We start from the raw sequence: 27799 nt of genomic DNA, 5'->3' as shown, positions 1-27799 counted from the left end.
CATGGCTAAAATAACCTTATGAGTTCAATAATCAACGGTAAAGAATCAATCGTGCAATAAAACGTAAAAAGATAGCATGATCACTACATTGAAGACCAGCCTATTCAAGAGAGTTCAAATGTAGCTATGGTTTAAATACTGTATTTTACAGAAACCAGAGAAAGCAGATACAAGATTTTACTTGGTTCGGTATATAAACCATCATTAAGAAAATACCTTTGATTCGGAAGGATGTATCTGAGAAATTATGTGCACAACGAAGGAACGGGAAAGCTCCACTTAAGTTCCATTTTGTAGTTATACAAAGCGCCGAACGGATCCTTATGCTGTATGATCCATCATGTTGTAGCGCGTTTTATCCCTGGGAATTAGATAGCCATCATATGCCCTACTGCATGAAGACTCCCTGTAAGGTCTCTCATTAATTTCTCTGCCAAACCTAAAGAGATAATTTAGGCCCATCAGTAGTTCAACAATTGCTGCCTCTGTCCTTACTCGGTCTGCAAAGTAAAGGGTCTGGACAAGAAGCACGTTTGACCCAAAAACCAATCTTTGCCTTTCAAAGTTCCGCTCAGATTGCCATCGTATCATGTTGTGAGCAAGTGGGGATAGCCATTCCAATATTCTTGCAACTGCTAAGCCCCACTCTGCTGCAAAAGCAGGATCGTAGACAGACGAAGCCATAGTTTTGGAAAATGTCTTTAGCTTTGCCCTAAGACAGCTTCTGATAGTTGAAGGCAACAAATTGTAAAGATCATCTCTGGCATCGAGGCTGATCAAGTGAGGAGATGAAGCTAGCTTCTCGATCAATATGATGACATTTGCATAGTGCAGAGCCAAAGCAGCATGACCAAGAGAAGATGGAGGAGCATTCAACAGATGACTTTTCGAGTCAAAGAAAGATACCTTAGGGGTTATGCTACTATATATAATTGGGATCGTGCATAAGTCTTTTATTTCATCTGCATCTTTCTGAGAAGCACCATTGGACCTAAATGAGCTTCCACAGGATGGTGCATAGGTCTCAACAACAGGAGATTCACTTCCTCCTGTCATGCATCCTGCGAAGCCAACAGGGCTAAACCGTCTAGCTTTCGTCTGATGTGGTTTTCCACAAAGGACAGATGATGGAGAATGATCATGAGATTTCCTATTCTTCAATTTACTCTTGTCACCTCCCAAGCCCAAATTTGAAAATGACCTCGCTACAGGAACTGGAAGTCTAGATGCATTGTTTTCCGATAAGTTAGCTGACTTTTGCTCTCCTGTTTGCAGGAGAGCAGACATGGAATTACTACGAATAAGACAAACACCATGTATGTCATCATATCCTCTACTCGCCACAACATTTTCAATCTGGTTAACCCCATATACATACTTGATCCTTTCGATAATTGTGAATAGAGATCTGAGAAGAAGTCGGACAATATAGTCATATGGTCTGACCCAAGGAGACATCTCCTGGAGATTCTTCACTTCCTGGCGTTGCCATACAACTTTCTGTTGAAACTCCAGCAACTTTACCTTGCCTAAACTGGCACCAGCTCGCATTCTCATTAGGCTCTGCTCAAGCTCTGCCAACACTTCGAGCTCTGAGTACAGCTGCTCTGTTGCTGCCACAAACTTCTCCATTTTCTTAACTTTCTTCTCCATTTTCTTCAGCCTATATTGCCACCCATACCATTTCGGATCAATTTCACCTGGATCATTAAAAACGTTTTCAAGATTGTGATATGTTGGGTCTGTACACTTCTTTCCAAGCATGGCTACTGATTTTGCCACACTACCCACATTCTCAATTATCTCAGCAAGAGCAAGATCCATAAGATAGTCTTCATCTTCGGAAACAAGCTTCTGGATGCCTACCGAGTTTGCAATCTCCTCTCTTAATCTAACTATCTGCCTGTCAGTGAGACATTGCCATAAATTAACCACCTTTGACATGAACCTCGAGATTTCAAATGCCAAAATTCCAAGGACTGGTCTCTCAGGCTCCCATGATAAGCTTTTACGTGAACTCTTCAATATATTACTGAACCATGTCTCTGTCACAGTCTCCCCCACCATCTCTCCAGATATACGAAAACCTGCCTACCTAAGCAAGAACCTTAATCAACTTCGCAACTCCTGAATCAAAATTCCACCATGTAAAATTAGAGAAAAGGTGTCTGAAATCACAGAAACTAGAATAGAAAGACTAACGATTATGAAACTCAAATTACCAATTAATAGTATTATCTACAACTGTACAAGATATAGAAAATTCGGCAACCAACCTTTCGTTCAATAACCACTTGAATTGTTGAGCACACAAAGAGAACCAACACTTATCTTCGAAATATTGTGGAAAATAAAATAAAAATAAAAATGTGTAAAGTTGACAAGAAGCCGTCCAACCAAAGAAAACAGAAGCAAACGAAAACCAACTCTAAAAATTTTAACGAAAAAAGGGAAAAACTCAGTTCATCTTACCTCTATGATGAACTATTCAACTATACGGCGAGTATTACCACCATAATCTCAAATAACTAGATAAACAGAGAATATATCAAACTACCATTAGGGCTTAAATCTCAATCTAATTCCGAATCAACATCCTCACAGCTACCCAAGAGAACAAAATATCACGAAACTTGTCAAAAACTACAGCCGAACAACAACAATGCAGCAAGTAGAAAGGGTAGAAACTAACCGTCGCCAGCAACTAAAAAAAGCAAAAAACCAAACTCACCGTTTCCCGAACTACAGCGCACATAATACGACCTCCGAAGCAACATTTCACCGTGAAGATCCAGCAATCGTGCAGGAGAAAGAGGAAGAGTCGGAGAATTCGGAAATCACCACAAAAGAACGTTTGAGAGGATAAAGTTGAGGAGTGAGCTGACGAAGAAAGAAAGAGAAGGGGAGAGATAAATGTATTTTAGGAAAGAGAGAGGTGGGGTGTAGTTTTGTTAACGGGCGCACCACCGGCGTCAAATAGGGAGAACTACTTTGACCCACAGCACGGGGACAAAACTATAGTGCGCCGAAAACTCGGTGCGAACGAGGTAAAAGTATGCTTTTGTGCTCTCGGATATTATGGCAGATCTACGCAATTAAGCTGCTCAAACGACGTCGTCGGGAGGGAGCTTCAGACACTATTTAGGCAGGACTTTTCAGTTGTCCGGCAGAGAATGAGTTGGAATTAGGGTGGGTGTTGGGTATTAAATTAGGCATATGCTTATTTTCTACTTAATTAGGATCCAGAAGGTACCTACGAAAGTTCTTGTAGGAAATAAAACAAACCCATGTGTATGTTATCGATGTTGGTAAAAACTCGGCCTTGCTATGTTGCATTGTTTCTTCTTGTTCTCATCTTGACTTTACTTATTTGGTCATTGAGGCCCCAACTTGTGTTTTCTTCCAACTCCCAATTTCATTACTTAATTTCACCTAAATCTTCCTCTATTTTTTAATTTGTATAAAAATAACATCATACAACTCGTGAAAATGTTAATAACGATGATTTTTAACTAACACGAATAAAATTAATTTTTACTTCATTGAAGTTGACATTCTTGTCTTATCGTCGTGATCATAAGTCAAATTATTTGCTAATGATCCGTGTTTTAATTACAACACAAACAAGATCATAGGTTAGCAAGAACATACAATATTCGATGTATATATATATATAGTACATGATACATATCCATGTGTATATAAATTAAGTACCCCACCAAACTCACAAAGTATCCATACGTATCCCACCATGTATAAAGTATTCCAACTTCTTCACATTCAGCGGCCATGTATTGGAATTATTGACATATCATATTAATTTCAATTAAATATAATTTAAAAAAAAACACATAAAATAATATTTACATATATATACATAATTTGAATTAATTATATGACGAATATATTATATTATTCATTCTGGAGTGCATATATAATAAATTGGCAAGTCAGATCCATGTTGCTTTCACGCAACCGGACAAGTGAATAAGCTGAGAATGTCTGTGAGAGACAAAAGATGTAATAATGATGAGTATATCTGTGTTGTTAGAATATCACGATCGATCATCAAATTATTTATTTAGTGGAGAAGTGATGACTGATGAGCATCGGCCATGTCTCCGCTTATCTTTTCCGGAAGTAGAGGTCAGAGATGTAGCAATCATTTATTAATATGCCTGTTAATTATTTTATACATTGAAAATAGAACTAAATAGGGTTGGCTGGCATTCCCACATATCCAAGCCAAAAACAGGAACCCCCGCTTATGGCTGATTAAGACAACAATCATGGAAAAAGGCAAGAATGTTCGTGAGACAAAGCCAATATGTATTACAATAACAAGATTCGAGATCCACGGGTCAGCATAATCGGGTTCGATCTTGGACCACAACCCGAACCCATGCTCCGAATTTAATTTATTGAAAGTATCACAAATTACGTCAATAAATTGGCAACAGACATAATAACGATAAAATGAGTAATAGAGAACATAAATTACACCAATAATTATCAATAAATCGACATATCAATAACTAATATAAAAAGTATCCGTAACTAATTAATAAATACTATAAGAGTAGATCAATAATACGCACATACACGGATAGGATTTAAATTCATAACTTTACAGTCATCGATCTTCAACTTTATCAATTAAACTAAGTCCGATCGGCTAAGGAATGATAAATGTGGACACGGAAATTTGTGGTTTAAAAATACGAGGGTGCAACTTTCAATTGATTCATGCTCTTGACTTTAGATGATTGAGCATAAAACGGAAAAAGATGGGGATAAGGCTAAGGGTTTTATTTTAGTTAGAGATAGATAGTGTGATAGCCAAGCATTCACCCCGGCAGTTACATGTTGTTTTCCTTCGTCTATGTCTGTGCAAGGGCAGAGTTGCCGGCATGGGCTCATGGCCCCTACATCAACATGAATGATTGAATTTGAGGAAGAAATAATAATAGGAAATAGAACTTGACTCCTCCTGTCAAAAATATTGGGCTGTCCCTTCACCTCTTATTTAAGTTATAAAATTAACATGTTATAATCAAATTCGGAGCTCACGAATAGTATATGTGTACTTTGCTAATAATTCCTCGTATTTTTGTTTTATTAAGATATGTTGTTTTCTTGTATTTATTGATGTTAATGTTGCTATTTAGATGTAATTAATGATTAAACAATCATATTTATCAGAAGGGGAAAAAAACATCAACTTGGTCAGTTCTATTCCCACGTCTCATGATGATCAAAGTTTATCCCCTCATTGTCTTATTGGCCGACCTTGATCTCTGTTGTTATTTAGTATTCAGAGTTTGTGCCGATTTGATACCTCTCTTTCGGTCTGCATTGAAATATTGTTTTATTTCTGTGTGTTCAAACAACTGTTGCACCTCAACGCATGTTGAGGAAAATCAAAGCCCATTAAGGCTCTGGCCCATGCAGGACTGTGCATGGGGCCCAAAAGTTGTGGATTGGTCCACCATATAGAATGTATACAAGTGTGGGTCAGCCCAAAACAAAAGGACTAAAGTGAAAAGGCATGTCTTCCTCAAATATGCTTACACATTCCTATTTCTCTTTTTTTTTTTTTTTTTTTCCCTCTTTTGATGAATTTATGTAATTGCAAGAAAGTAAAAGGTAGAGTAGGAAGGAGAAGTAAGAAGTTGTTCCCATTTCAATAAAAAAGACATGTTGCGTACATGTGTTGTTTTGCTTCAAAGGCGACAAAAACCATATTACTCATTGTTTAAAAATATAATATTTCAAGTTTAATTTCTCTTAATTATGAATTTTGAACAGTTCAACTTTATTTAAAAATATATTCAACGTATGGATATTTATTTCTTATTTTATGTAAAGTTTTGTATACTTCGTGTGGTAATGTCTGACGTTATGTGAGTTTATTGTAATATATGCCATTGTTTTAATTATTTGATGTATTAATTGGACTGTAATATTACTCAATTTATTGAGATATTGATATAATTATATAATTCAAATAAGAAAAAGGATGAGTAGTATCATTTAAATTTCAAACCAAAAATAATTCAAGTGTGAATTTTTACATTTTTAGCCTCAACCTTTGTGTATAATTAAAAAAAAAAAAAACTATCCCAAGAGGCCAATATAGTGATTTGTGCTATGGAGGAGTACACGTGGCAATTCATGTATGGATATGTTTCCCTTGGCTTCTAAGGGGATTTTGCTGCTATAACTTTTGATTTATTTTAAGGTTACTCCATTGTCCATGAAGCAAAAGTAAAGCCGTCTACTCTCATCGATGCTGGGAATTCCAATTAATTATTGTAAAAAGAAAATCATACTTATTACATAATTATTTAAATAATTTTTAAAACCATGTTGATATATCTGATGCAGGTCGCACAATTTGGGGTCGGATCGGTAAATTTGGTACCTTGAAATTAGGTTGCTAAATTCCTCTTTGAGCTACCTACTAGTGGATCTTGAGAATAGAACACACATTAGGTTTACTGAATATCCCCCAACTATGGTCCTCTGATACTTAAATTAGAAAGTAGGGTCGAAAACGATCTCCACCTGGAGAGAGAGTGGGATCAAAAACCATGATAAATGCACTTGCGTAAATATTCATAAATGCTTGTATTTATATAGTGTATGGTACCGCATGATAAGGTGCCACGTGGCATCATCTGAGCGTCCTGGAGTCAGGTGATCCAACGACTATCAAAGCGGGCCGGTTCATTGGTACGGGTCAGACCGACCCGACCCACGCATTCATGCGCAGATCATGTCATTTACTACAAATTTCTTTAAAAAATAGGGGCATTTTGATAATGTGGGTGTTCATCTCATTTAATGTGATTTTATAAAAATAAATATTTGTTTTATGTGGGTTTATCGTATTTTAAATTTATTGATCAGATCGATGTACTTATCAGTTTATTAATATTGATATAATATGTAATCCTCATTTTTATCTAAAAATTATCATAATATTCATTGACTAAAAATCCTTAAATATATTTATTTCTTCCACATAACAGCTATTTACAGGATTCATAAATAATTTTGTAATTTTTGCACCTTTTTTTCAGTTTATTTTTTTAATGTTTTATTTACCTAAAAAAATATAATTAAAAATTTTAATGCTAATATATAGATGTGTCCGCGTACGCCCTATCCAAAAACATATCTAATTATTTAATTTGCAAATACTTCTCACTAAACAAATCTTTTTTCCTAAACCATTTAATTTTATATATTATTCGAAAATTGGGTACATAGATAAAGAGTGTCGGAGTAAGGAATTTGTGAGAATTAAAGAATCAAATCACATGGATGGGACGAAAAGAGATAATATCATCTGATTTATTGTGTCCACTTTAATTATAACACTGCAGCTTTATTTGGAGCTTTATTTAATTTATTTTCTGTTCCAATAAGTTAAAAAGAAAAATTGCATTCACATTTATTAATTTAGTGGTCCTCACTTCTGTCCTTCATTAAATATATATACACTACCATATGCTAATTTTTAATTAATACCATTTTCTGTACAATAAATTTTTTTAGTTATTTACACTTTGATCCCTTCTAAAAAATACAAAATTACACTTTCAATTAAAAAGAGTTTGAACTTATATCTAAGCTCCTTTCATAAGTTGGATGAAAAATGATGATATTAGTATTAAAAAAAGAGTACATATTTTTTTTATTTTGCCCCTCATTTAATATTTTCATATATATTTTTATACTTATAAAGGAATAAATGTAATATATATATATTTATATATATATGGAGTAAGAATATCATAAATTTTTTTTTTCGTATAAGTATAAAATTATTACATGAGAATGTTAAATAAGGAGTAATGTTGAAAATTTATATATTTTTTTTGCTTATGCCAGCATTTTTTGTTTAAAATCTAACGAAATGGGGTCAAGTGTAAATAGGACATTTTTAAGAGGGTACAAGTATAATTTTAATCTTTTTTTTGGAGGAATATAATTTTTTTATTTTTAGGGGTCTAAATGTAAATATTATAAATTTAATTAGGGCTTTCTTCTTTTTGAAGATTAGTGGTTTATTATTTTTTTGTTGGGACTCTTCAACCCTAATATTTATATATTATGCTTCAACTTTTGTCAAGACGCATGTATTGGAACTCTCAATTGCTTTTAATTATTTATGTTGAATTTTCATCAAAGTTGAAACTTCGAACAATAGTGTGAAATTAAATGTCAATTATTTCAAAAAGTTTCATACAGATTACAAAGAAATACGTACTAATCACCAGACATTTTTCCTATATATTATTCTTTTTTATTTGAAAAATTCCATGACAATAATTTTTATCACAGCAAAAAGTACTTTAATATGTATGAAGGATTAGATACATTTTCTGTCCCGCAATTTAGGTCATTTAGCGGATTCGTTCTTTAATTTTGCGGGACAATATTTTGGCCCTACATCTTTTTAATTTTTGTAATTTTAATTTTTTTTTTGTCGGAGCCGCCCGTGAAAAGGGTGAATTCCGTTGAAACTCATAAATATATAATATAATATGAGATATAATATTGATTTATAATTAAAAAAAATGATTGTAAATTAACATACTCATACATTAACTTTGTGTCCCACATGAAACTCATGAACTAAATACGTCATTTCTATTATTCATTTTTCTTCCAATGTCAAATTGTAGTTTTGTTTTTTTTTTTTTTAATTTTTATCAATAATGTCAAATTGTAGTTGAAATTACTATTGGCTCATCTGCAAGCAATCATCACGTGAAAGATAAATATACATGTGTAATTTTGTGGAAATTGCATCTAACCCCACACAGATTTGCATTTTTGCTATAAATCTTCCACAGAACAAGAAAACGTGTTTCATATCCTAAAATTGTTTTTGTCGAAGCCAATTGTCACTTGGTTAGCTTTCTGACAAGAAATTGTAGCACTGCAATTGCTGAGATTGCTTAAAGTAAATACTTTTGATCCTTAATCGATTGAATTATATGTTATTGTTTTGTGCATTTATTTAATTACAACGGGAGGGCATTAGATAGAATAAAATTTAAAAAATGATCGTAATTTTTATAAACAATCGAGAAATGCATATACAAAAGTATGCTCATGTGTGTATGGACATAGAGTGACTACAAGAAAAATGAAAAGGACAACACATTATTAATCTGGCTTATCGTGCGTTACTGGCTTCATGTGTGTATCATATTTGGAAGGAACGGAACTTGAGACGTTTTGAGCAGTTTGAGCGAGAATCGACCACACTTGCTGGACTTATTATAGAAGATATTAGACAAAGGATTCTTAGTGCTTCTTTAGTTCGCTCTGGTAGTTCTTGTGCGTTACATAAACTTTGGCGTATCCTTTGGCCTGTCGAGGGAGACGCTACTCATTGAGCACTATTGCCTGAATGATTGTACTATTTATTTAATTAAAATTATATTTACCTAAAAAAAGAAGTATGCTCATGGTACGAAGCTTTCTTCTTCTAGAGTAAAATACTTTTATAAATTAGATATATGTATATGTTATGGTTTCTTAAAAGATAAAGAAATTAATGACGACACATATAATTTTGAATGTTTGTTATTTATATTTTAATATCAATTTTCTCCAGTTAGATGCTTTTTATGGATCAAATCTTAAATTTTCTATAGTAAGTGAAATGAAAATATTTTCTACATAATGATAATAATTTGAAAATATTACAAACAAAAAAAAAAAGAAAAAAAAGAAACACATATGAGTAATAATTTGTGCGATAAACTGCTCAATTAAAAGTAATTTTAGGGTGTGAAATGCAAAACCTTGACCATTGTGAAAAGGGTAAATTATACTTTTAATATTTATATATCACTTATTTATTTTAACAGTATGTGAATATTAGGGATCAAAAGTGAATAAATAGGTATATAGGGATAAAAAATAAACCTTATAAAAATGCTGAAATAAAGAAGTTGACCATGGGGAAGCGAGCTCCATTGATTCGGTGAAAGCAACTGTGGGGATTGAAATACATTTTCTTATATTTGTGGGGGTTTTCTTCCAAAATACGATAAATTAAGGAGTAAATTGCAATTTGATAACTAATTTGTGGCCATTGGTAATTACAGTTGTCGGAAGGAAGAAGCGTTATTTCATTTTTAAGTAAACCTTCATTCCAGCTTTTGTCCTCCATTTAAACTAATGTCCTCTTTTTCTATTTTTGTTTTATTTTTGTTGTCTTTACATAAAAAATTGATCTCCATCATTATTACACATCAAAATAAGTTTCAAATGGGAAAAAAATATGTTATTTCGCAGAAATATGGGCCCCTCAATTTCGATCATACCACATATCAAAACATACTTTAAAATTCATAATTATTTATAAATTTCATACCCACACAGTTTAATAATAAGTGATACTTTAATATTAGTTATTTATGATATAATACTGATTATTAGTAATATGATTATTATAATTATCAATTGTTGCTAATTATAGATCTTTGATATTGACAATTGTAGTTAATTTATTCAATAAATAACAGTTAAACGTTTTCACTTGAAAAAAAAACATGACTTTGTACATTTTTTGATAATTAATCTTCGACTAGTGTGCACAATTAATTCAAAATTTAAATAAAATGCAATAATTATTTTTAATATATACATTAATTCAATAAATAAAAAAATTGTAAAAATATAAAAGTTGTGGGGAGTTATAAAAAGAAGAGTGGGGGAAGAGAGATTTGGAGCTTGAGAAAAGAAAAAAAAAAAAATAATTTTTAAAATAAAAAAACTATATACCATAAAAATTGAGACACCAACTAAGTGTTCTTTAATTATAATAAGGAATAGATAAATACTGGCGACTGAACAGATAGATATGAACTTGAGACTCTGAAATCAAACCCATGGACTTCATCATTTTTCTCTGTGTTACAATTAAATTGATGGATTAGGAATTATGAATTTTAAAATTTTCAATAATAATTTTTTGAATTTATTTTGCTAATTCTAAATTTAAATAACTTAATTTTAATTTCAATTATGTCTTGTTGAATATTTATGACTTTTAACTTTTTTTTATATGAAGACATTCAAAATAACTTTTTCAAATTCAAATACAGCTTAAATATTTTTTATTGGGAGGATACTCCAGCAAGTGTAACGAGTTGTTTTGCATATTAATTTATTTCTTCGATCGAAAACGTATCAGAAATGCCAGCTCACTTTTGATTGACCTATTTGATGGACTTTAATGTCAACTCAAATAAAAAATATTACTCTCGACCTCTATTTAAATCATATGTATATATATATGTAATATTTACTAAAAAGATAGCACTTTCTGCTAATCAAATCAACATATATTGACAATGATATTGTTTTATTACATGAGCATTGGTGGCTTTTTTTGGTCAACAAAAGGTTTAGCTCATTGTCAATGGGCACTGTTAATGGGGGCATAAATTGATTATTTTTTTAGGAAAAGAGAAGATAATAAGTGGTATTATTTAAGTTTACGCATCGAAAATTGTTTAAGGAGAGATAGTAAGTGTAGAATATTAGGGAATTAATTTCTTGTTTTTCTTCCACCAGCTTCTTTTTCTTACCAAACCATTAATGGAGGAAATTCAACTGCTAACTTTCACCAAAAACAAAGTACAGCTAAGAAAACAAAGCAACGACAGCTTTTAATTACCCTAAATCCCTCATAATCTCTTGAAAAATTTCTGGCGCCATTTGTTCACCCACCATTTTTTCAAAAATTTCTTGGATGCAGTGAACTACCGTACGAGCAAGAAGGAAGCATGGAACTGGAAGACAAGGAGAGCACCGAATCTGGTTCGCCGGCTGGTAACTCGGAGGTTGACTCACCACCGTCAAGCGGCGGTGCTTATGGCGGGCAAGACAGTGCCGCTGCCGCTGGTGGGGTGGTTCCGGGGACAATAAATATGGCAGTGAACATCAGTATGGAGAAAAATGTAGGGGTGACAAACTCACCGGCGGTGCCAGTGGGTGCTGGAGGCAGCGGGGTGATGGGTGGTGGGATACTAGGTGGTGGGAGTGCTGAGTTATTGATGGGGAAAAAGAAGAGAGGGAGGCCAAGAAAGTATGACGCAGATGGGAACTTGAGAGCGGGGTATATTGGATCACCACCGGGTGCGGCGGCGCAGCCCGGCTTTACTCTATCAACGCCACCGTCTCTTGAATATTCATCAGGCCCCAAAAAAGGGCGTGGTAAGCATTCGGGTTCCGGCAACTGGAAAGCTCTTGCTTCTTTGGGTGAGTTCTTGGCAATCTCACTCAACACGCCACTATCGCGAATTATTTTCTGTTCTTGTTGCTTTTATTATGTTACGTCTGCGTTTACCTACCAAGATTTGAACTTTCTACTGCAAGAAATCTTAGCCACTGCTAAATATTTCTTCTCCCTTTCTTGTTCTGGTCTCCTCGATTTCTTCAAATTTTTCTCCATCTTTTTCTAATTTTTTGTTGGGGTTTAGATTAGAGATTTAGGGGCTTGCAGATTTGTAGAGGGAGAACTGAATTGGGTTTTAATTAAGAGTTAAGAGCCCGGAGCAATGGAAGATTAGCGTTATTGTTCTTCTCGGAAAAATTGATTGCTCCCAAAAAAAAAAAAGGAAGAATGTGATCCAAAAATTGGGATCTTTACTTGATAGAGATTAGAGATCCCATTTTCTGCCTTTGTTCTTTTCGCTGAATTTTCAGTTAAGGATTGATTCTTTTCGGGTTTCATCACAAACTCACTGCCATCTCTTTACTCAGGATGAGAAATAAAATTTGTTGGAACTCCCCGTTTAAGTATTTATTAATTATATTGAAGGAAATGACGAAAATCTAATGCATGTTTCTTTGTTCTATTCTTGGATATCTATTTGTACTTCACTCTTTTATACTTTCTTCACTTTTTAATTTCCGGAGAAATTTCATCTGCGCAGGTGAAATATTTGCGAAAACTGCTGGAGGAGATTTTACACCGCATGTGGTGACTGTATACACAGGAGAGGTAGCAAAAACTTTTGATCTTTTCCACAGTTGCAGAATGTTTCTGTGTCTGTATGCTGAGTTTTAAGTTATTTTGCAGGATGTTGCAGGGAAGATCCTAACATTTGCACAAAAGGGCAGTCGAGGAGTTTGTGTTCTCTCTGCTAATGGATCCGTCTCCAACGTTACAATTCGTCAGCCTGGTTCATCTGGTGGCCTATTGACATATGAGGCATGATCTCTCGTCCTTAGTTACTGCTTTCTTAATGAGTTTGTGATTTTGATTTAAATCTTTGCTTTTCAATTGGGTTGAATCTTTCCACTTATAATACTAATGCTTCTGTCTTGGTGTGTTCTCGAGTTTATAGCTACTTCTGTTATAGCCGAATGTTTCTGTTGATTTTGGAATATTATTGTATTGATGCAGCAAACATATCTAGTAAGTTTCATAATTTTCTGGTTGGAAATGCGGCTCTGGTTTTGTTCCTGCACCAAGAAACTGGAGCACTCTGTTCATGTTCTTTCGTGGTCTTCACCAGCTTGCAGTTTTACTTAGATATTTGTTTTTTTTTTTGGTTTTGGTCTGACACTTTTGTGTTTACATTGAAACACTCCAATTCATGCAGGGGCGTTTTGAGATTCTAACTCTAACTGGGTCATACACGATTTGTGACAATGGCGGGATCAAAAGTCGGACTGGCGGATTAAGTGTTTCATTAGCCAGCCCTGACGGTCGTGTAATAGGTGGTGGTGTAGCTGGTTTGCTTATGGCTGCTAGTCCCGTACAGGTCCCAACTTTTAATTTAATTCATTTCACGACATATTTCGCTTAAAACTGGACAATGGATTATGACAATATCCATTTAGCTACATATCCTTGCCGTCTTCTAAATGAAAACACAACATGCTAATAACATCTTGATTTTGGCAGATCGTAGTTGGGAGCTTCGTGCCTAACGGTTTTAAGGTGCAGAAAAGAAAGCAGAACACAGAACCAAGAGCATCACCCACCATCCAGTTTGCTCCAGCTATTGTGACAGCAGCAATACCAATATCACAAGCAGCACCAGAAAACCACGTCTACCCGGTGCCCACATCACAATTACCAGCACAACAGGGAGAAGCTGATAACAGTTTGAGCAATAGGGATCATCCAAATTCTGCATCTACCAACACAAGTGATTGGAACGGCTCTGGGCCAAGCTCCGATCAGAGACCATCTCCCGACATTAACATCTCTATACCTTTCGAGGAGCACTGAAACTCTTCAGTCTTTCATCTCAAGTATTTAGTCACTAATCAGATTATTACTGACGGTGAATTTCGGGCAGTTAACCATAGGCTTATGTGAGGAGTCCTAAAAGGAGACTGGCATTAGTCATTCCTGCTGAGACACTAAATCTACTTCATTCTGGCTGTAAACATGTTTCCTGCTAAGGACTATAACAGCAGGAAACTAGTTAAACAGGCAGACAATGCAAAATATGACAACCAAATTGCAGTATTACTATTAGTAATGATTTTTCTTAGTAATTCTTAGTACCTCTCCATGTTAGATTAGGGACAAGAAATCAAGGATTAAAGTCGAGTAATACACTCATATTAATTCCACTCAGCTAGTAATAATAAGCACAACTATTTGCAGCAGACAACTTTCTACTAATCTTCACATATTTCAGCGCTCTTCTGAGTCTCCATTTTCTTGTAAAAAAGACAATCAATCTTGGAATAGTAGCTCCAACTCCATTGCATCCTACATTTGTGCGGGTGGAAGAGCTGGGATTCCAATAGATACATGAATGAAGAAGTATGCTGGGCCATATGTCAAAATCCCACTCGTGGTGTAGGGTGGATTTGACCAGAGCAGGGATAGCAGAACGTCCAAAATGATCTTTCACATAAGAAGGGACATCCTTAGAAATAGTGAGCCCATCAAGAAATTTGAGCAACTCACCGTTTAGAAAACGATCGACTTTAAGAGATGGGCAACATAATTAACCTAATTACAAGGACAATAAAGACACTGTTATTAGTCAAGCTTCAATAATTCATCAAACCTAAACCCCACTAATTTCTCTCAATTAAACTTAATTAAGCTTTGATTCTTCTCATTAGTATTAATCCATAATTATTGTGAAACACAGGTTTTACATTAAATTCGTCTTGACAACTTCAATTGTATATTTTGTTTTAATTACCGTAAAGAGATTAACTGATGTCTTTTTCAATTAGTGAAATAATTATAATAAATTACAACAAGTTATCCTAAAATTTATTATTATTATAATTATTTTTATGAAGGCATATTTATTAGAGAGCCATTAATTCAGAAATATTTGTAAATTTTTAAATAATCAAAACATATTCATAACGAGGACAAATCTTAAAAAAAAGCATTGTTAATGGGCAACCAATTGCACTATTAATATTAAATTCTGAAATTTATAAGCAGATATCTCTCTAGGACCGCTTACGGACATGAAATCCAGTATAAGGTCGAATTACACACACATTAATTCCACTCATTCTGTAAAAGTAAGCACACCTATTAGCAGCAGAACTGCTTTCTACTCATCATCAGATGTTTCAGCGCTCTTCTCAGTCTCCCCTTTCTTGTCAAAATGACTAACAATCTTGGCATAGTAGCTCCAATCAGGATGTGATGGTGTGATCGCAGGCTGTCCAATCCGATGATCTTTCACATAGGAAGGAACATCCTTAGCATCAGCAAGCCCATCAAGAAATTTGCGCAACTCACCATTTGGACCTGGAGTAACGTCAAGTTAAATCAACGAACCATGCGGAAACAATTGTGTTGAACAGAATCGAGTTTAGTTTACCCAAAAACGAATCATTGCGGTCGTGCTTCTTGTAAGGTTGTGGAAAGATTGCTGTGTTAGGCTGCAAAGGTAGGTAGAATACAAGAATTAAACATTCGAAACCCTGATGGAAGATGAGAGACAGCAATGGTAAAATTTTCAGGGTTTAAGGTACCGGATTGACGAGACATGTGTGTGGCTCATCGTCAATCAACAAAGTGTTTGAAGCAGAATACTTTTCTTTGTTATATTTCTTTTCCCACAGGTCTTTCAGTTCTTTCAGAAACAAGGGCTTCTGCTCCTTGCGAAGGCACCCAAATCCAGAATCAGTGCACTCATCTTGACCCTATGAAATCACATCACCCACGATGAGGAAATCATCAGAATTATTCTAACAATTTTGTAAAAGTAACCAATCACGTTACATATTACAATATGTTGTAATATGACTGATTGGATGTAATCAAACCTGATTTGAACAACAACTTTAGTTGGCTCAAGAAAGAATAGGTGTGGTGGTCGATAGCATGTGTTAGAAATATACTAACCCACACAAACAAAAACTTGCTTCCCGTTCCACCAGTTATCTCGCGCAGGACAGCGTCAATGTTGTGACTAAAAGATTCAGAAGCAACAACCACATCACGTACTAAAACAACACGAAAACAACGTGGAAACAGAGGATTGTCTCACTCACTCTCTGGCGGAGGACCAAAGACCAACTTCAAACCGTTCGAAGCAGAACTTCAGAAACTCAGTGCAGAATGGCCTCTTAAAAACTATTACAATCAAACAAGAAAACATTAGCACAACCAAACAAACAGACAACACCCAATTTCAGGATCAGAATTATACCAAAAAATTTTCCATGGACAATATCAGGGCGCAATCCTCGTATGCTCGCCTTGTCCCTGACGTGCACCCTGTGGACCAGCAGCCCACCCAGGCACAGCACAAGGAGTTTCTTTTGAGGGCCAAGATTGAGTTTGTCCAAGGGAAGATCAAGATCGGTTGCGGGTTGCCTCTCATCATCACTACTTTCATCAGAAATCACATTCTTTAATTTTGATTTCTCCGCCATTGCTGTGTGATGGGGGTGTAGTGGGAGTGGAGTTATATAGAGTGGGAGTGGAATTCGTAGGGACGGCTGTGTTTCGTCGCTTTTGCTTTTACGATGTGAGAAGAGAGAAATCTATTGGCATTCCAATTCATGGTACGTACTATAAAGATTAAGAAAGGAATATCTTTATGACCAAGACCTAGACTTGTGTTTTTCTTCTTCCACAAGTCTTTGGAGATGATTCGTCTCATAAATTTTTCTTATGTTTGAATTTGTGTTTTGAAGATAGAGATAAAAAAAATAGAGATAAGTAAGTGTATTTTTTAAGATAGATGATATGTTTGAATTTTATTTTAAGGTAATTTAAAATATTTTAAAATAAGTGGTATAAGTTTGATGTTGGGATTTGGGAGACAAAAATCATTATTTATTGTCAAATCATATATTATATATATGTATATAAATATGTATATATTTATATTTAATGTTGTATTTTTTAGAGTCAAAAATCACTGTTTATTGTCAAATTATGTGTGTTTTATATTATATATATATATATATAGAAAGTTGAAAAATAAAAAAAACATACAGATAAGGTGTAAAAACACAAAAACAAACATTGAGTGTGATTATAAATACTTATGCATTATTTAATACATTATCAATATCTTAATTTAGTGCTGGTCTAACAACTAACTCATTCTATTAGTTTTGTTTTTAAAAAACTTCTAAATTATTTTTACATGCTTTTTCAAAAACAATTATCCACCGCATCCGACTTTTTACATTTTTAAAGCAACGGCAATCTGGAGAATTTTATACTTCTGTTCAATAATTAAATAATTTAATTAATATTTGATTAATAATTTTTCAAACAATAAAAAAGTATTCATAATTACATCAAATTTTATACCTTCTCTTTTATCCGATAAGGGAAATGTTTTGCAAACATAGTGCTTTAACTTTTGTTTAAAAACGTTGGATTTAGACAACATCATGATAGAAATTTAGATGATTGTTTAAATACAATATTGTATTTTCACTTTTTAATAAAAAAAATATTTAATTTTCTTTTATCTGTCGGAGTTTATTTTTGTTTTACCAAGAAAAAAAAAATTGAAGACGGGCTTCTAATTAAATGAGAACAACATTCATCGCAAAAAATTAGATCATAACTGTTATAAATGTTTGATATTAATTATTATGATTAATCAAATTATAATATAATTATAACTAATTTACTTTTTAAAAAAAGTATCAAATTAGATATATATTTAAAGAAAATAATAATTATATGATTATAATTCTAGTACTGCTCGAATAATATAAGTAGCATGTGGGGCTTGGATAGGACAATAATGGCATAATAATACTCATTTCTTCTTTGCATAAAGTATGGTCAACGTCAATCTTCTATTTACTTTACTAATTACTCACTTCATAATATTTTATAAATTTAAATATATCGAAAATATCCTTATAATTTATAATATACTAGCAATCGTGACACGTGGTTCCGCACATATAAATCTTACTGAATACATCAAAGACACTGTTATTAGTCAAGCTTCAATGATTAATCAAACCTAAACCCCACTAATTTCTCTCAATTAAACTTAATTAAGCTTTGATTCTTCTCATAATTATTAATCCACTTATACAAATATTCATAATTATTGTGAAACATAGGTTTTAAATTAAATTCGACTTGACAACTTCAATTGTAAATTTTGTTTTAATTATCGTAAAGAGATTAAATGATGTCTTTTCATAATCTTATTTGTCAATTAATCGCCATCCCACTTATTTTACTATTTATATTTTTATTTTTATTTTATATTGTCTGGATCAGTAGTCATTTGGATCAATACTCCATTCCATTTAGTGAAATAATTATAATAAATTACAATAAACTTTTTAAAATTTATCATAATTATAATTATTTTCTCATTGTTTGAAAAATTACAAATAACTCTATAAAATATGTAGTCGTCTAACAAATAATCCCCTGTAATGAACTATCATAAAGACGTATTTGTTAGACAGCCATTATTTAAAAATATTTATAAATAATAAAAAATTATTTGTAATTATAATAAATTTTAAAAAAGTTCGTTTTAATTTTTAGAAAAAAAAAAAATCGTTCGATTTACATAAAGAAGACAATAATTTATATTGCCCACTATGGTCTGAACTCAAATGAAAATCATTTGGACCAATTACGTGGGCCGAGCAAGAATGGATGAGGCTTTTAAAAGTAGGCATTTGCAGATTCATTAATATTATTTTTTGATATATATTATTATAAATTTATTGTATTTAACATATATATCTCTATATATTATGGACGTAAGAAATTATGTTATTTATTTTAATTAATAAAAAAATTCATAATATGTTGTGAATATACTTACTACAATAAGAAAAGAAGATAATTTATAAAGAAAATTCAATGTACGTTTTGCAAGTCCAGAGCTGAATCCTAATCACTTTTGGCTACGAGACTTAGTTTAATTGATTATATTGAGGCATTACGAATTAAAAATTACGAGTTCGAATCTCATCAATTTATTATTATTTTAAAAACTAATCTCTTGTATAGATGAATTTTAGGGACGGAACATCTAGCGCTTACTAGAGAAAATTATTCGTCGCAAATGGCGATGACCCTATCCGGCAGAACTTTCTAGCACAGGTTTGCCTACACTTTTCCAGCACCTTCCAATTTCTCAAGACTGAAATTATAAATACACGGAACATTTGTCCATCTTCAGCCCCGTCATCTGAAGTCGTACTCACGCGAAAGCAATTCCCGAAGCAAGAATTCGTCTCTATTTTTCGTCGATATTCAAGAAAATGAAGGCAGTGGTACTGGATGAGAAGAAAGATAAAGTGACGATCAGGGCGGAGTGCCGAGCAGACGAAGGCAGAAAGCACGTGGAGAAGGTGGAGCTCAAGACCCACGACGTCGAGACGGTAAAGTACGTGGAGAGAAAGCTCGTGGACAAAGGCGTGGGCAGATTGGAGCGACACCCGGCGGATGGGCTTCCGCTGAAGCATGACCCCAAGAAGGGACACGGTGGAAAGTATACTTGGGAAGGGCCGGAGAAGGAGTTCGAGGCTGAGCTGGAGGCGGAGCCGGCTATAGACGAGAAGGATCCGAACTATGTGGAGGAAGAAGTGGGGGAGGAAGGGACTGATGAGTTGGTGGTGGGAGAGGTGGAGGTGGCCAAGGCGGCGGAGGAAGGGGTGGCCCGGATTGAGGTGGATCCGCACTTGAAAGTCAATTAAGTGATAAATGAGTAGTAGTGTGAGTAATGCATGTTGTATGTTTGTGTGAGATGGATGGAAAGATCGAAAGAGCATGTAGTTTGTGTTTTGGATGATTAATTAAAAAGAATAGTTGTGGTTTCCAAATAATGTAGGACTTTGAATGTTTGCAGATTAATTAGATGTTTATTTTCCTTCTTTCCATGCAAAAAGTAGGAAGATGATTTTCTTACAAAACTTTTGGACCATGAAACCGAACCTTCCTAGCAGTACGTATGAGGATGTGAGTAATCATGACCCACGATAAAGATGACAATCTTACATTGTTTATTGGACTTTCAATTAGTAGTTTCACATGTTTGTTGTTTGCTGTTGTTTCCAGTCTCCGTGGGAAGTCTCCACAAACAGGGGATGTAGCTCAGATGGTAGAGCGCTCGCTTAGCATGCGAGAGGTACGGGGATCGATACCCCGCATCTCCACATTTTCTTTACCCATTGCTTTTTGTGCTACCGGCCCATATTTGATGGTCTTGAAAAGGAAAGATTTAAATCGGCCCACTTTCAATCTCATATCCATTGGGCTAAAAGCGAATTCAGCAGTGTGGGCTGGCCCAAAATGATGCCAAGCCCAAGAACAAATTCAATACACCAACTCAAAACATACCTGCTGGCATCTTTTTCTTCTCATATAAATTAATTCTAAAACATCATCAATTACAATAACTAATATTTCACACCCTACTTATATAAAAAAAACATAATATCGACACTGCATAAAAGTCCACCTACAAACACTCCAACAATAAATAAATAAACGGCTAAAGTTCAAAGTTCACCACTTAAAATTAGACAATACTTCAAATCTTGGTCCGGATTTCAATTCAAAGTTCCAAAGGGCATAAACATCCACATAAGATGATTTATCAGAGGGATATATGCTCAGTATTTTTGTGCCTTTTTCTTTCTTCCCCTGCTTTTCCATAAACAACACATTTGTTTTTTTAGTCTTTCTCCCCACAATATAAATGCTTTTGGTGGGCAGCTAAAAATATTGAATCCTTTTTGTCTCATTTCCTATAAAGTATTAAGCAACTTATAAAAGAGAACCAACCAAATTCAAATAGGTAGCCCACTAAGAACCATCTGTTGCATGATTTTGTAGTGTGTTTTCTTACTCTCACACCAATTATTGCTACTTTTTTTTCCCAACACTAAATTGAATGCAATTATATTATAAATTTTAATTATTAACAATTGATATATTCTAATTATTGATATCAAATATGTGTAATTAGACGAATAACTACTATTAAAGTAGATTAATTTTCTCACATTTATGAGACTCGAACCCATGACTCGTAATACAGTTAAACTTAAATAATTTGGTGACCGAATCATAATACCTAATCAAAACGGGACTGTGAATCTATTTTTCTAGCACGTTGACGGAACTACAGAAATAAAAGAACAAATTTAATTCAATATAATTTATTTTTATATGGGGAGAAAAAAGAGTTTGATCCAATATGCAACAGAATCATAAATGGTAGTGTCTGTGAAATGATGGACATATGGAGCAGTGATGAGTTTTTGGTGTTTGCTGTGCTCTGGGACCAAACTAAATCAAACAAAGATTTTAACATAAAAACATACATCCGAATTGCCAAGAATAACTGACCTCTACCCAATTATTTTGTGTCCAAGGATCCCATAATTGCTTCTACTATTTCTGACCCAAATAATACTTCCTCTAGGGCAATCAAAGTTCCAATTTCACCCTAAGGGTAGTTTCGTAATTTATGCAATGGTTTGGGGGGGGGGGCAATTATGTAATTACACTTAGATCAACGAGTTTGTAAATCTTGGGTCTTAATTAAATAAAACGACTCAAGTTTTTTTTTTTTTTTTGAAGTGGTAATTGCGCAATTTGTTATGTATAATAAAATACAAGTATAGAGGCTATTAATGCAGCGTCGTGTATGCATATATTTGGATAGTTTGTTTAAGTTTTATTTTATCACGTAATAAAATTATTTTTATTTACATTTAGAAGTACGTATTGTTTATCTTTATTCAAAAGAATTACTAGAATTTTTTAATAAATTAATTAGTCATATAGTTTGAATCTTATTTTGATGTCTAATGACTAATAATACTTAGAAAAATGATTTTCTATTTTCTATTTAAATTTAGATGAGTATACTTTTGATTATCTTTATCCAATATATTCACTCATTTTTCTGGACAAACTTAGCAAATAAAGTTATGGAGATTGAGTTTTATATTCAATATAATTTTGTGCTTCACACTAATAATTAATTACTTTAAATTAAAACCTTAGATTTTGTATAATTTATTTATTTTATATTTTAAAATTTAAAATGAGATGATTCATCCTTTTATTTATTTATCTTTAGATATACATTGCTCCTATATTTCAATAACTTGAGCAGTAACTCGCGATAAATACATTAATATTTGATTAAAAAATAATGAAATAAATTGGAATAGACTCATATAAAATGAGATAATTATATACACATTTGATAAGATTCGAACCCGTAATCTCAAACTTGTTTACAAAAACTTAATTTTAAAAAGTGTTTGAAAACTATTTAAACTCTTGAGATATAAATTAAAACATCAAATAAAAGTAGGGAATTGTAATTTAGATTTTGAAAAAGGAAAAAAAAATACAAGCAACCCTCTTGTGATATTGCAAATGAGTAAATTATCTCCCTATAAAAAATAAAAATAACAATTTACCTCTTTTTATTTTTTAAAATGTAGCATTTACCCCATGTATTTTAAACAACTTTATTTTAAAAATACGATCGATAAATTATTATTTTTTTATCATAAAAAATAATTTAATTATTTATAATATCACTCTTATAAAAAGCGACGGAATGTGGTTGCTGTATCCATCGCAATCATCAAAGGACTGGGGACCTATAATAATTATCAAGTGTTGGAACGAAACATTGGATGGATGGGATGCGAAGTGGTACATCTTCACGTGCTGCAGATGCCGTTGATCTTTCACCCCACCCTACCCCTACCCCTACCCCCACGCACACCATATTATTATTGATTCATCGTCAAGAGATGTCGTAATTTCGAGAGTGGACTTGAGCAATCACCACACTCCTTTTCATGTTCCAGAAATTACGTTTTTATTACACAAAATTATTCTGATGTTGGAGTGTTATTAATTACTACATTTGTTTTTTTTTCCTAATGGTTAATAGTCGAGAGGTTACGTGAATTTGGGCAAACATGTAATCAAAGTCTTGAGTAGGTAGAGCACGTGGAGTTTTGTCCTCTCGAATGTTTTGCTTCATTCCTAATTCTACTACATATCTATACATCAGCGATGCTAAATTCTGTTGGAAAGGGTTGTCTTAATTTGGACATGATCGCATGATCGGAGTTCTCATGTTTATCTTTCCTAATTAATGGTTGGTTGGCAAACACACCCTAATCCGGGATAAGGTGTCATTTATTTTTCAAAAACTGAGGTTAATTAACATCAACATGGTCCAGAGACAAATTAGTTTTAACAGAAATCTTGATCTATTATGCCTTTGGGGTTATGTTGTGAATTTGAGTCCGACATATGTAAATATTTAATTTATTTATTGTTTCTTTGTTTCCTTTAAATTTATTGATTATATAAAAATATTAATATATAACATACTAAATGTTGAACCCTTCAAAAGTATGGATGATGTAGTTAATTAAGACAACATGAGACGTATGTAGGTAGATGAGTATGTGGAAAACTTAAAGGTTGGAGCAGCTGCTATCTATCTTTGTCGGATGGATGAAGGATGTCGCGTCGTGCTGTTGATAATCTGTTTGCTAAAAACTCCTCTCCACCAATAAAACGCTTATTACTTCTGTTTTGTGAAGCAATTCTATTTTATTTAATAAGGATTGCTCCATCCATCTACAAAGCTTTAAATAAAATTTAAAAAGTTATATATAAGATGAATTAATGATTAATGAAATTTACAAACTAACCCTGATTTGAATTTATAATCATAGTCGCACTTTTGTGGTTCTGTGATTTAATAATTGTCTCGATAGGATCAGATTTCTGAATTCCATGTATCGATTGTGATTATTATAAAATTTAACGTGTCCAATACTTTTGCATAATATAGCGCGTAATGTAAAATGAGTTGATCAGTCGACTCCACGAAAACTTTTCTGGATTTTGAAAAATTCAAATTTGATCTATTTAATTGGGCGAGTCAGACTTGAAATGTCGTTGTTAAAGTAAAAAACTCATAAAAGCGTTCGCTAAATAAAATACGATTATTATTCGATTTAACGTTTTGGATAAAAAAGAAAAGGAGATGATAAAATTATTAGACATAATATTTGAAGTAATAATTGGGTAATAAATGCAGAGATCAACTTTTCAGTACCAAATACTGAGCATCATTTCACGTCATTATAACCATATGCACACATTACAAAAGTTAATTATCAGTAGGTTAATTAATTAAATAGCTCTATCATAACATTGATTTTGTCTACAGCACCACGAATTATGACCACAAAACCACACTACATACCTGAATTTTAAATTAATTACATAATCAACATATTAACTTATTGTATAATTAGGTAATTACACTTACATCCCTTTCATAAATTCACTGTTCATACTTGATCCTTTTTCGTTAGGATTTGGACGAAAAATGCTGACGCTAGCGAAAATATTACATAAATTTTTTTAATTTCACCTTCATTCTTAATATTTTCATGTAATAATTTTGCATTTATAAGGAGAAAATTATAATGATGTCAACCTCATTCTACACACACACACATACATATATATATATATATATTATATTTATCTCTTTATAAGTAAAAAAAATATACATAGAAATATTAAATGAGGGGCAAACTAAAAAAATTAATTTAATTTTTTTAATTCGTATTAGCATTTTTGGTCCAAATTCTAACGAAATGGTGTCAGGTGTAAAGGAATTTTTTTTTTTTTTTGAAAAAAAATGTAGTTTTAGATTTTTAGAGACGGTCTAGGTGTAGTTAATCTTATATAATTCATATATATTTTTTTTAAAAAAACACATGAATAAATCGTGCAATAACATATATAATATAGTTAATTTAACACGATCAAATATAAATAAATAATAAAAAGTTTTCTTCCGTTGCAGTATTTCCACAAAAAAACAGTCGCTGACCAAAAATTTTGCTATCGTCTTTTTTTCATAGAAATGCAGAGGAAAATATATAAAAAATAATCCAACCATAGGGTTGTGAGTTCGAATGTTAATAGGACATCTTTCTTGTTCCGATAACAATTTCTTTCTTTCTTTCTTTTTTTTTTTTCTAGATCTAAAATCAATTTTATTATGATAAAAACAGTGGTAATATTCAAATTTATCACTGACTTAACATCTCAACGGTATGCGCAAACTCTGGACTTAACCATTTTAGGAGAGCCGTCCATTATATCATTAGCTGTAAAGACCAAAATGAAAAGACAGCTTCTTCCATGAACAACATTAATCCATTGTCCATACCTCTACTTAGAGTTCATTTTTATGTACTAAGTAAGATAACTATGAGTTTGTTATGAAATTGCTCTAGAGGTAAATTTTTTCTTTAAGGCGATGGATTATTATTTCTTATCAAATATTTATATCTAACAACAATCAATAACTATAATAATTATATACTAATTATCGAGATATCCAATAATTAAATCTAATAAACAACTACTATATTGGTGGAGTTCGAATTCATAACCTTAAAGTCATGGGGTTTTAGTTTCACCAATTGAGTTACGCCTCATTGGTGCTATATAGGTAATTAATTATTCTGATGTTGTTAAGAATAAAATATCTAATCATTTAGACATGTTTATTTCACTAATGATGCTTAATAATTTAGTTTAGTTTAGTATAATCAGTTTTTCGATTGTACCGACAATGTTTTTAGCCAATTAGTTGCAAATAATGATGGCTTCTACGTTATTCTATTTTTCTAGTACCATACAAAGGAGGGATTAAATACAATTTATTCCATGTGATATGTGAAACGAGCAAAAAGTTTTTTATAAAAAAAATTAGCAAATTACCCCTATCAATAGTTTAGATGGGGGAAGGGGATAAATTGTTTTATTTTTCACAGAAATTCTTTTGCTCATTCTTCGTATCCTCAGGAGGTAAATTACATTATTTTACAAAAAGATTATGTGCTCATGTCTCAGTTATATTTGTCTACTTTTATAATAATTCAACAATTTATAGAAAAATAATAATAAGCAAAAAATCCTCTTAAAAAAATAATAAAACAACAGCACCACCTTGATGTGAGAAGTAATGCACTTTGTTTGTTTGTCGTTTTTTCTTGTTAGTGGTGTTGTACTTATTAATGTTAGGAGTGATATCTCATTCATACACATTTTTCTCTTTATTTTCGGACTTTTAAATGGCCTACCCACGCTGTTCCACAATCTCAAATTTTAGATAGTTCTCTCATCTAATTAATTTTTCCAAAAATTTTATTTTCATATCCTATATTTATACTAATTCTTTTTTTTTTAATTATTAGTATTATTAAAAGAAAATATTTTCTGAAACTAATTCGTATTTCTAAAATCATAATTTTCTACATGAAACATAATACGATCGTCCTTCTGCATCTTTTTTATTTTAGAATGTTCACTCTGCCTTTTTTTAATAAAATTTTCTACATAAAATATTAAGTGTAATGCATTTATTGTATGATTAAAATACAATTAGAAAAAGTAACTAATCGCACGGTAAATGTATCTCACTTATTATTTGATTTATCGAACTTTTGGATAATTTCTCCAAATGAGAATTATCCTCGAGAAAGAGAATATACCTTTTAGGGAATAAATTATGCCATAATTACAAATCATTAGTTGTATATATGGTATCACAATTAATTACCGAGCTGTCTTTTATTATTTTTCACATCCCTGTTTTTCAATTTAGTATTTGTGAATTGACTGTCATACCCCTCATACCTAATCGCGCAGAATCTGCCTTCCAATTCCTTGGTCTTTTGCTAACATGTGTGTTCCATTCTGAAACACGACATGAATACCTTTTCTTCAGCACTAGTAAACAATGCTAAGTTAGATTCTAACATTTGCTGTTTAACCTTCAATTAATATAATACTATGCTTCAGGAGAGTTGACAAAACACCAGACAAGGGCATATACGTCAATTAACACCCCGTTCTAACTTTAATTAATTATTTCGTCTCGTAAATAAATTCCCACTCATTCTTTCAAATGAAGTTTAAATATTATTAACGTTAAACGACCGTTGTAATGTTTCTGTTTACAGTTGACAACTACACAGAAATAGCCTTCTGGCTCTGACTAATTACTTTACCTTATTAAACTGAAAAACGTACAAGTAAATTGTGTATTGCAAGAACATGGTCATCGCCGGAATCCCGGCAGCCGCGACCGCCACGCCGCCGGAAGTTCCGACGCTGGGGAAGTTGTTTTCAGGGTTGTGTACGTAGTTAAAGGAGTAGGAGCAGGAAAAAAAGAATTATCTAAGAAAAGATTTACGGAAAAAAATACAACCGACCTAACATCATCCC

At 32.7% G+C, this 27799-nt stretch overlaps 4 protein-coding genes and 1 non-coding gene across 5 annotated transcripts; 3 read left to right on the top strand and 2 right to left on the bottom strand.

Annotated features, from left to right (window-relative positions):
• Positions 1–6: 6 nt before the first annotated feature.
• LOC105174131 (protein PSK SIMULATOR 1) lies at positions 7–3184 on the bottom strand. Its single transcript, XM_011096130.3, has 2 exons — positions 2732–3184; positions 7–2127 (listed from the first exon to the last, which is right to left on the bottom strand). Exon 2 carries the CDS (start codon positions 2065–2067, stop codon positions 322–324), a length of 1746 nt encoding a protein of 581 aa, XP_011094432.1. The 5' UTR covers positions 2068–2127; positions 2732–3184; the 3' UTR covers positions 7–321.
• An 8365-nt stretch (positions 3185–11549) lies between these two features.
• On the top strand, positions 11550–14556 carry LOC105174130 (AT-hook motif nuclear-localized protein 1). The gene is made up of 5 exons (XM_011096129.3): positions 11550–12294; positions 12972–13039; positions 13118–13249; positions 13644–13805; positions 13949–14556. The coding sequence occupies exons 1-5, from the start codon at positions 11820–11822 to the stop codon at positions 14276–14278; spliced, it is 1167 nt and encodes a 388-aa protein (XP_011094431.1). The 5' UTR covers positions 11550–11819; the 3' UTR covers positions 14279–14556.
• Positions 14557–15413: 857 nt separating this feature from the next.
• On the bottom strand, positions 15414–17012 carry LOC105174129 (putative FCP1 homology domain-containing protein C1271.03c). The gene is made up of 6 exons (XM_011096128.3): positions 16692–17012; positions 16534–16615; positions 16385–16451; positions 16012–16182; positions 15858–15918; positions 15414–15784 (listed from the first exon to the last, which is right to left on the bottom strand). The coding sequence occupies exons 1-6, from the start codon at positions 16915–16917 to the stop codon at positions 15585–15587; spliced, it is 807 nt and encodes a 268-aa protein (XP_011094430.1). The 5' UTR covers positions 16918–17012; the 3' UTR covers positions 15414–15584.
• Positions 17013–19534: 2522 nt separating this feature from the next.
• Positions 19535–20364, top strand: LOC105174128 (uncharacterized). Its single transcript, XM_011096126.3, has one exon. It carries the CDS (start codon positions 19753–19755, stop codon positions 20185–20187), a length of 435 nt encoding a protein of 144 aa, XP_011094428.1. The 5' UTR covers positions 19535–19752; the 3' UTR covers positions 20188–20364.
• Positions 20365–20573: 209 nt separating this feature from the next.
• TRNAA-AGC (transfer RNA alanine (anticodon AGC)) lies at positions 20574–20646 on the top strand. Its single transcript has one exon. It is a non-coding gene; the product is annotated as a tRNA-Ala (tRNA).
• The last annotated feature ends 7153 nt before the right edge of the window (positions 20647–27799 follow it).

Source organism: Sesamum indicum, linkage group LG11 (genome assembly GCF_026168435.1).
Source record: "Sesamum indicum cultivar Baizhima isolate 11 linkage group LG11, ASM2616843v1, whole genome shotgun sequence".
NCBI lineage: Eukaryota > Viridiplantae > Streptophyta > Magnoliopsida > Lamiales > Pedaliaceae > Sesamum > Sesamum indicum.
The sequence above is the reverse complement of the archived record's forward strand: the minus strand, read 5'-3'. Positions and strand labels throughout refer to the sequence as shown.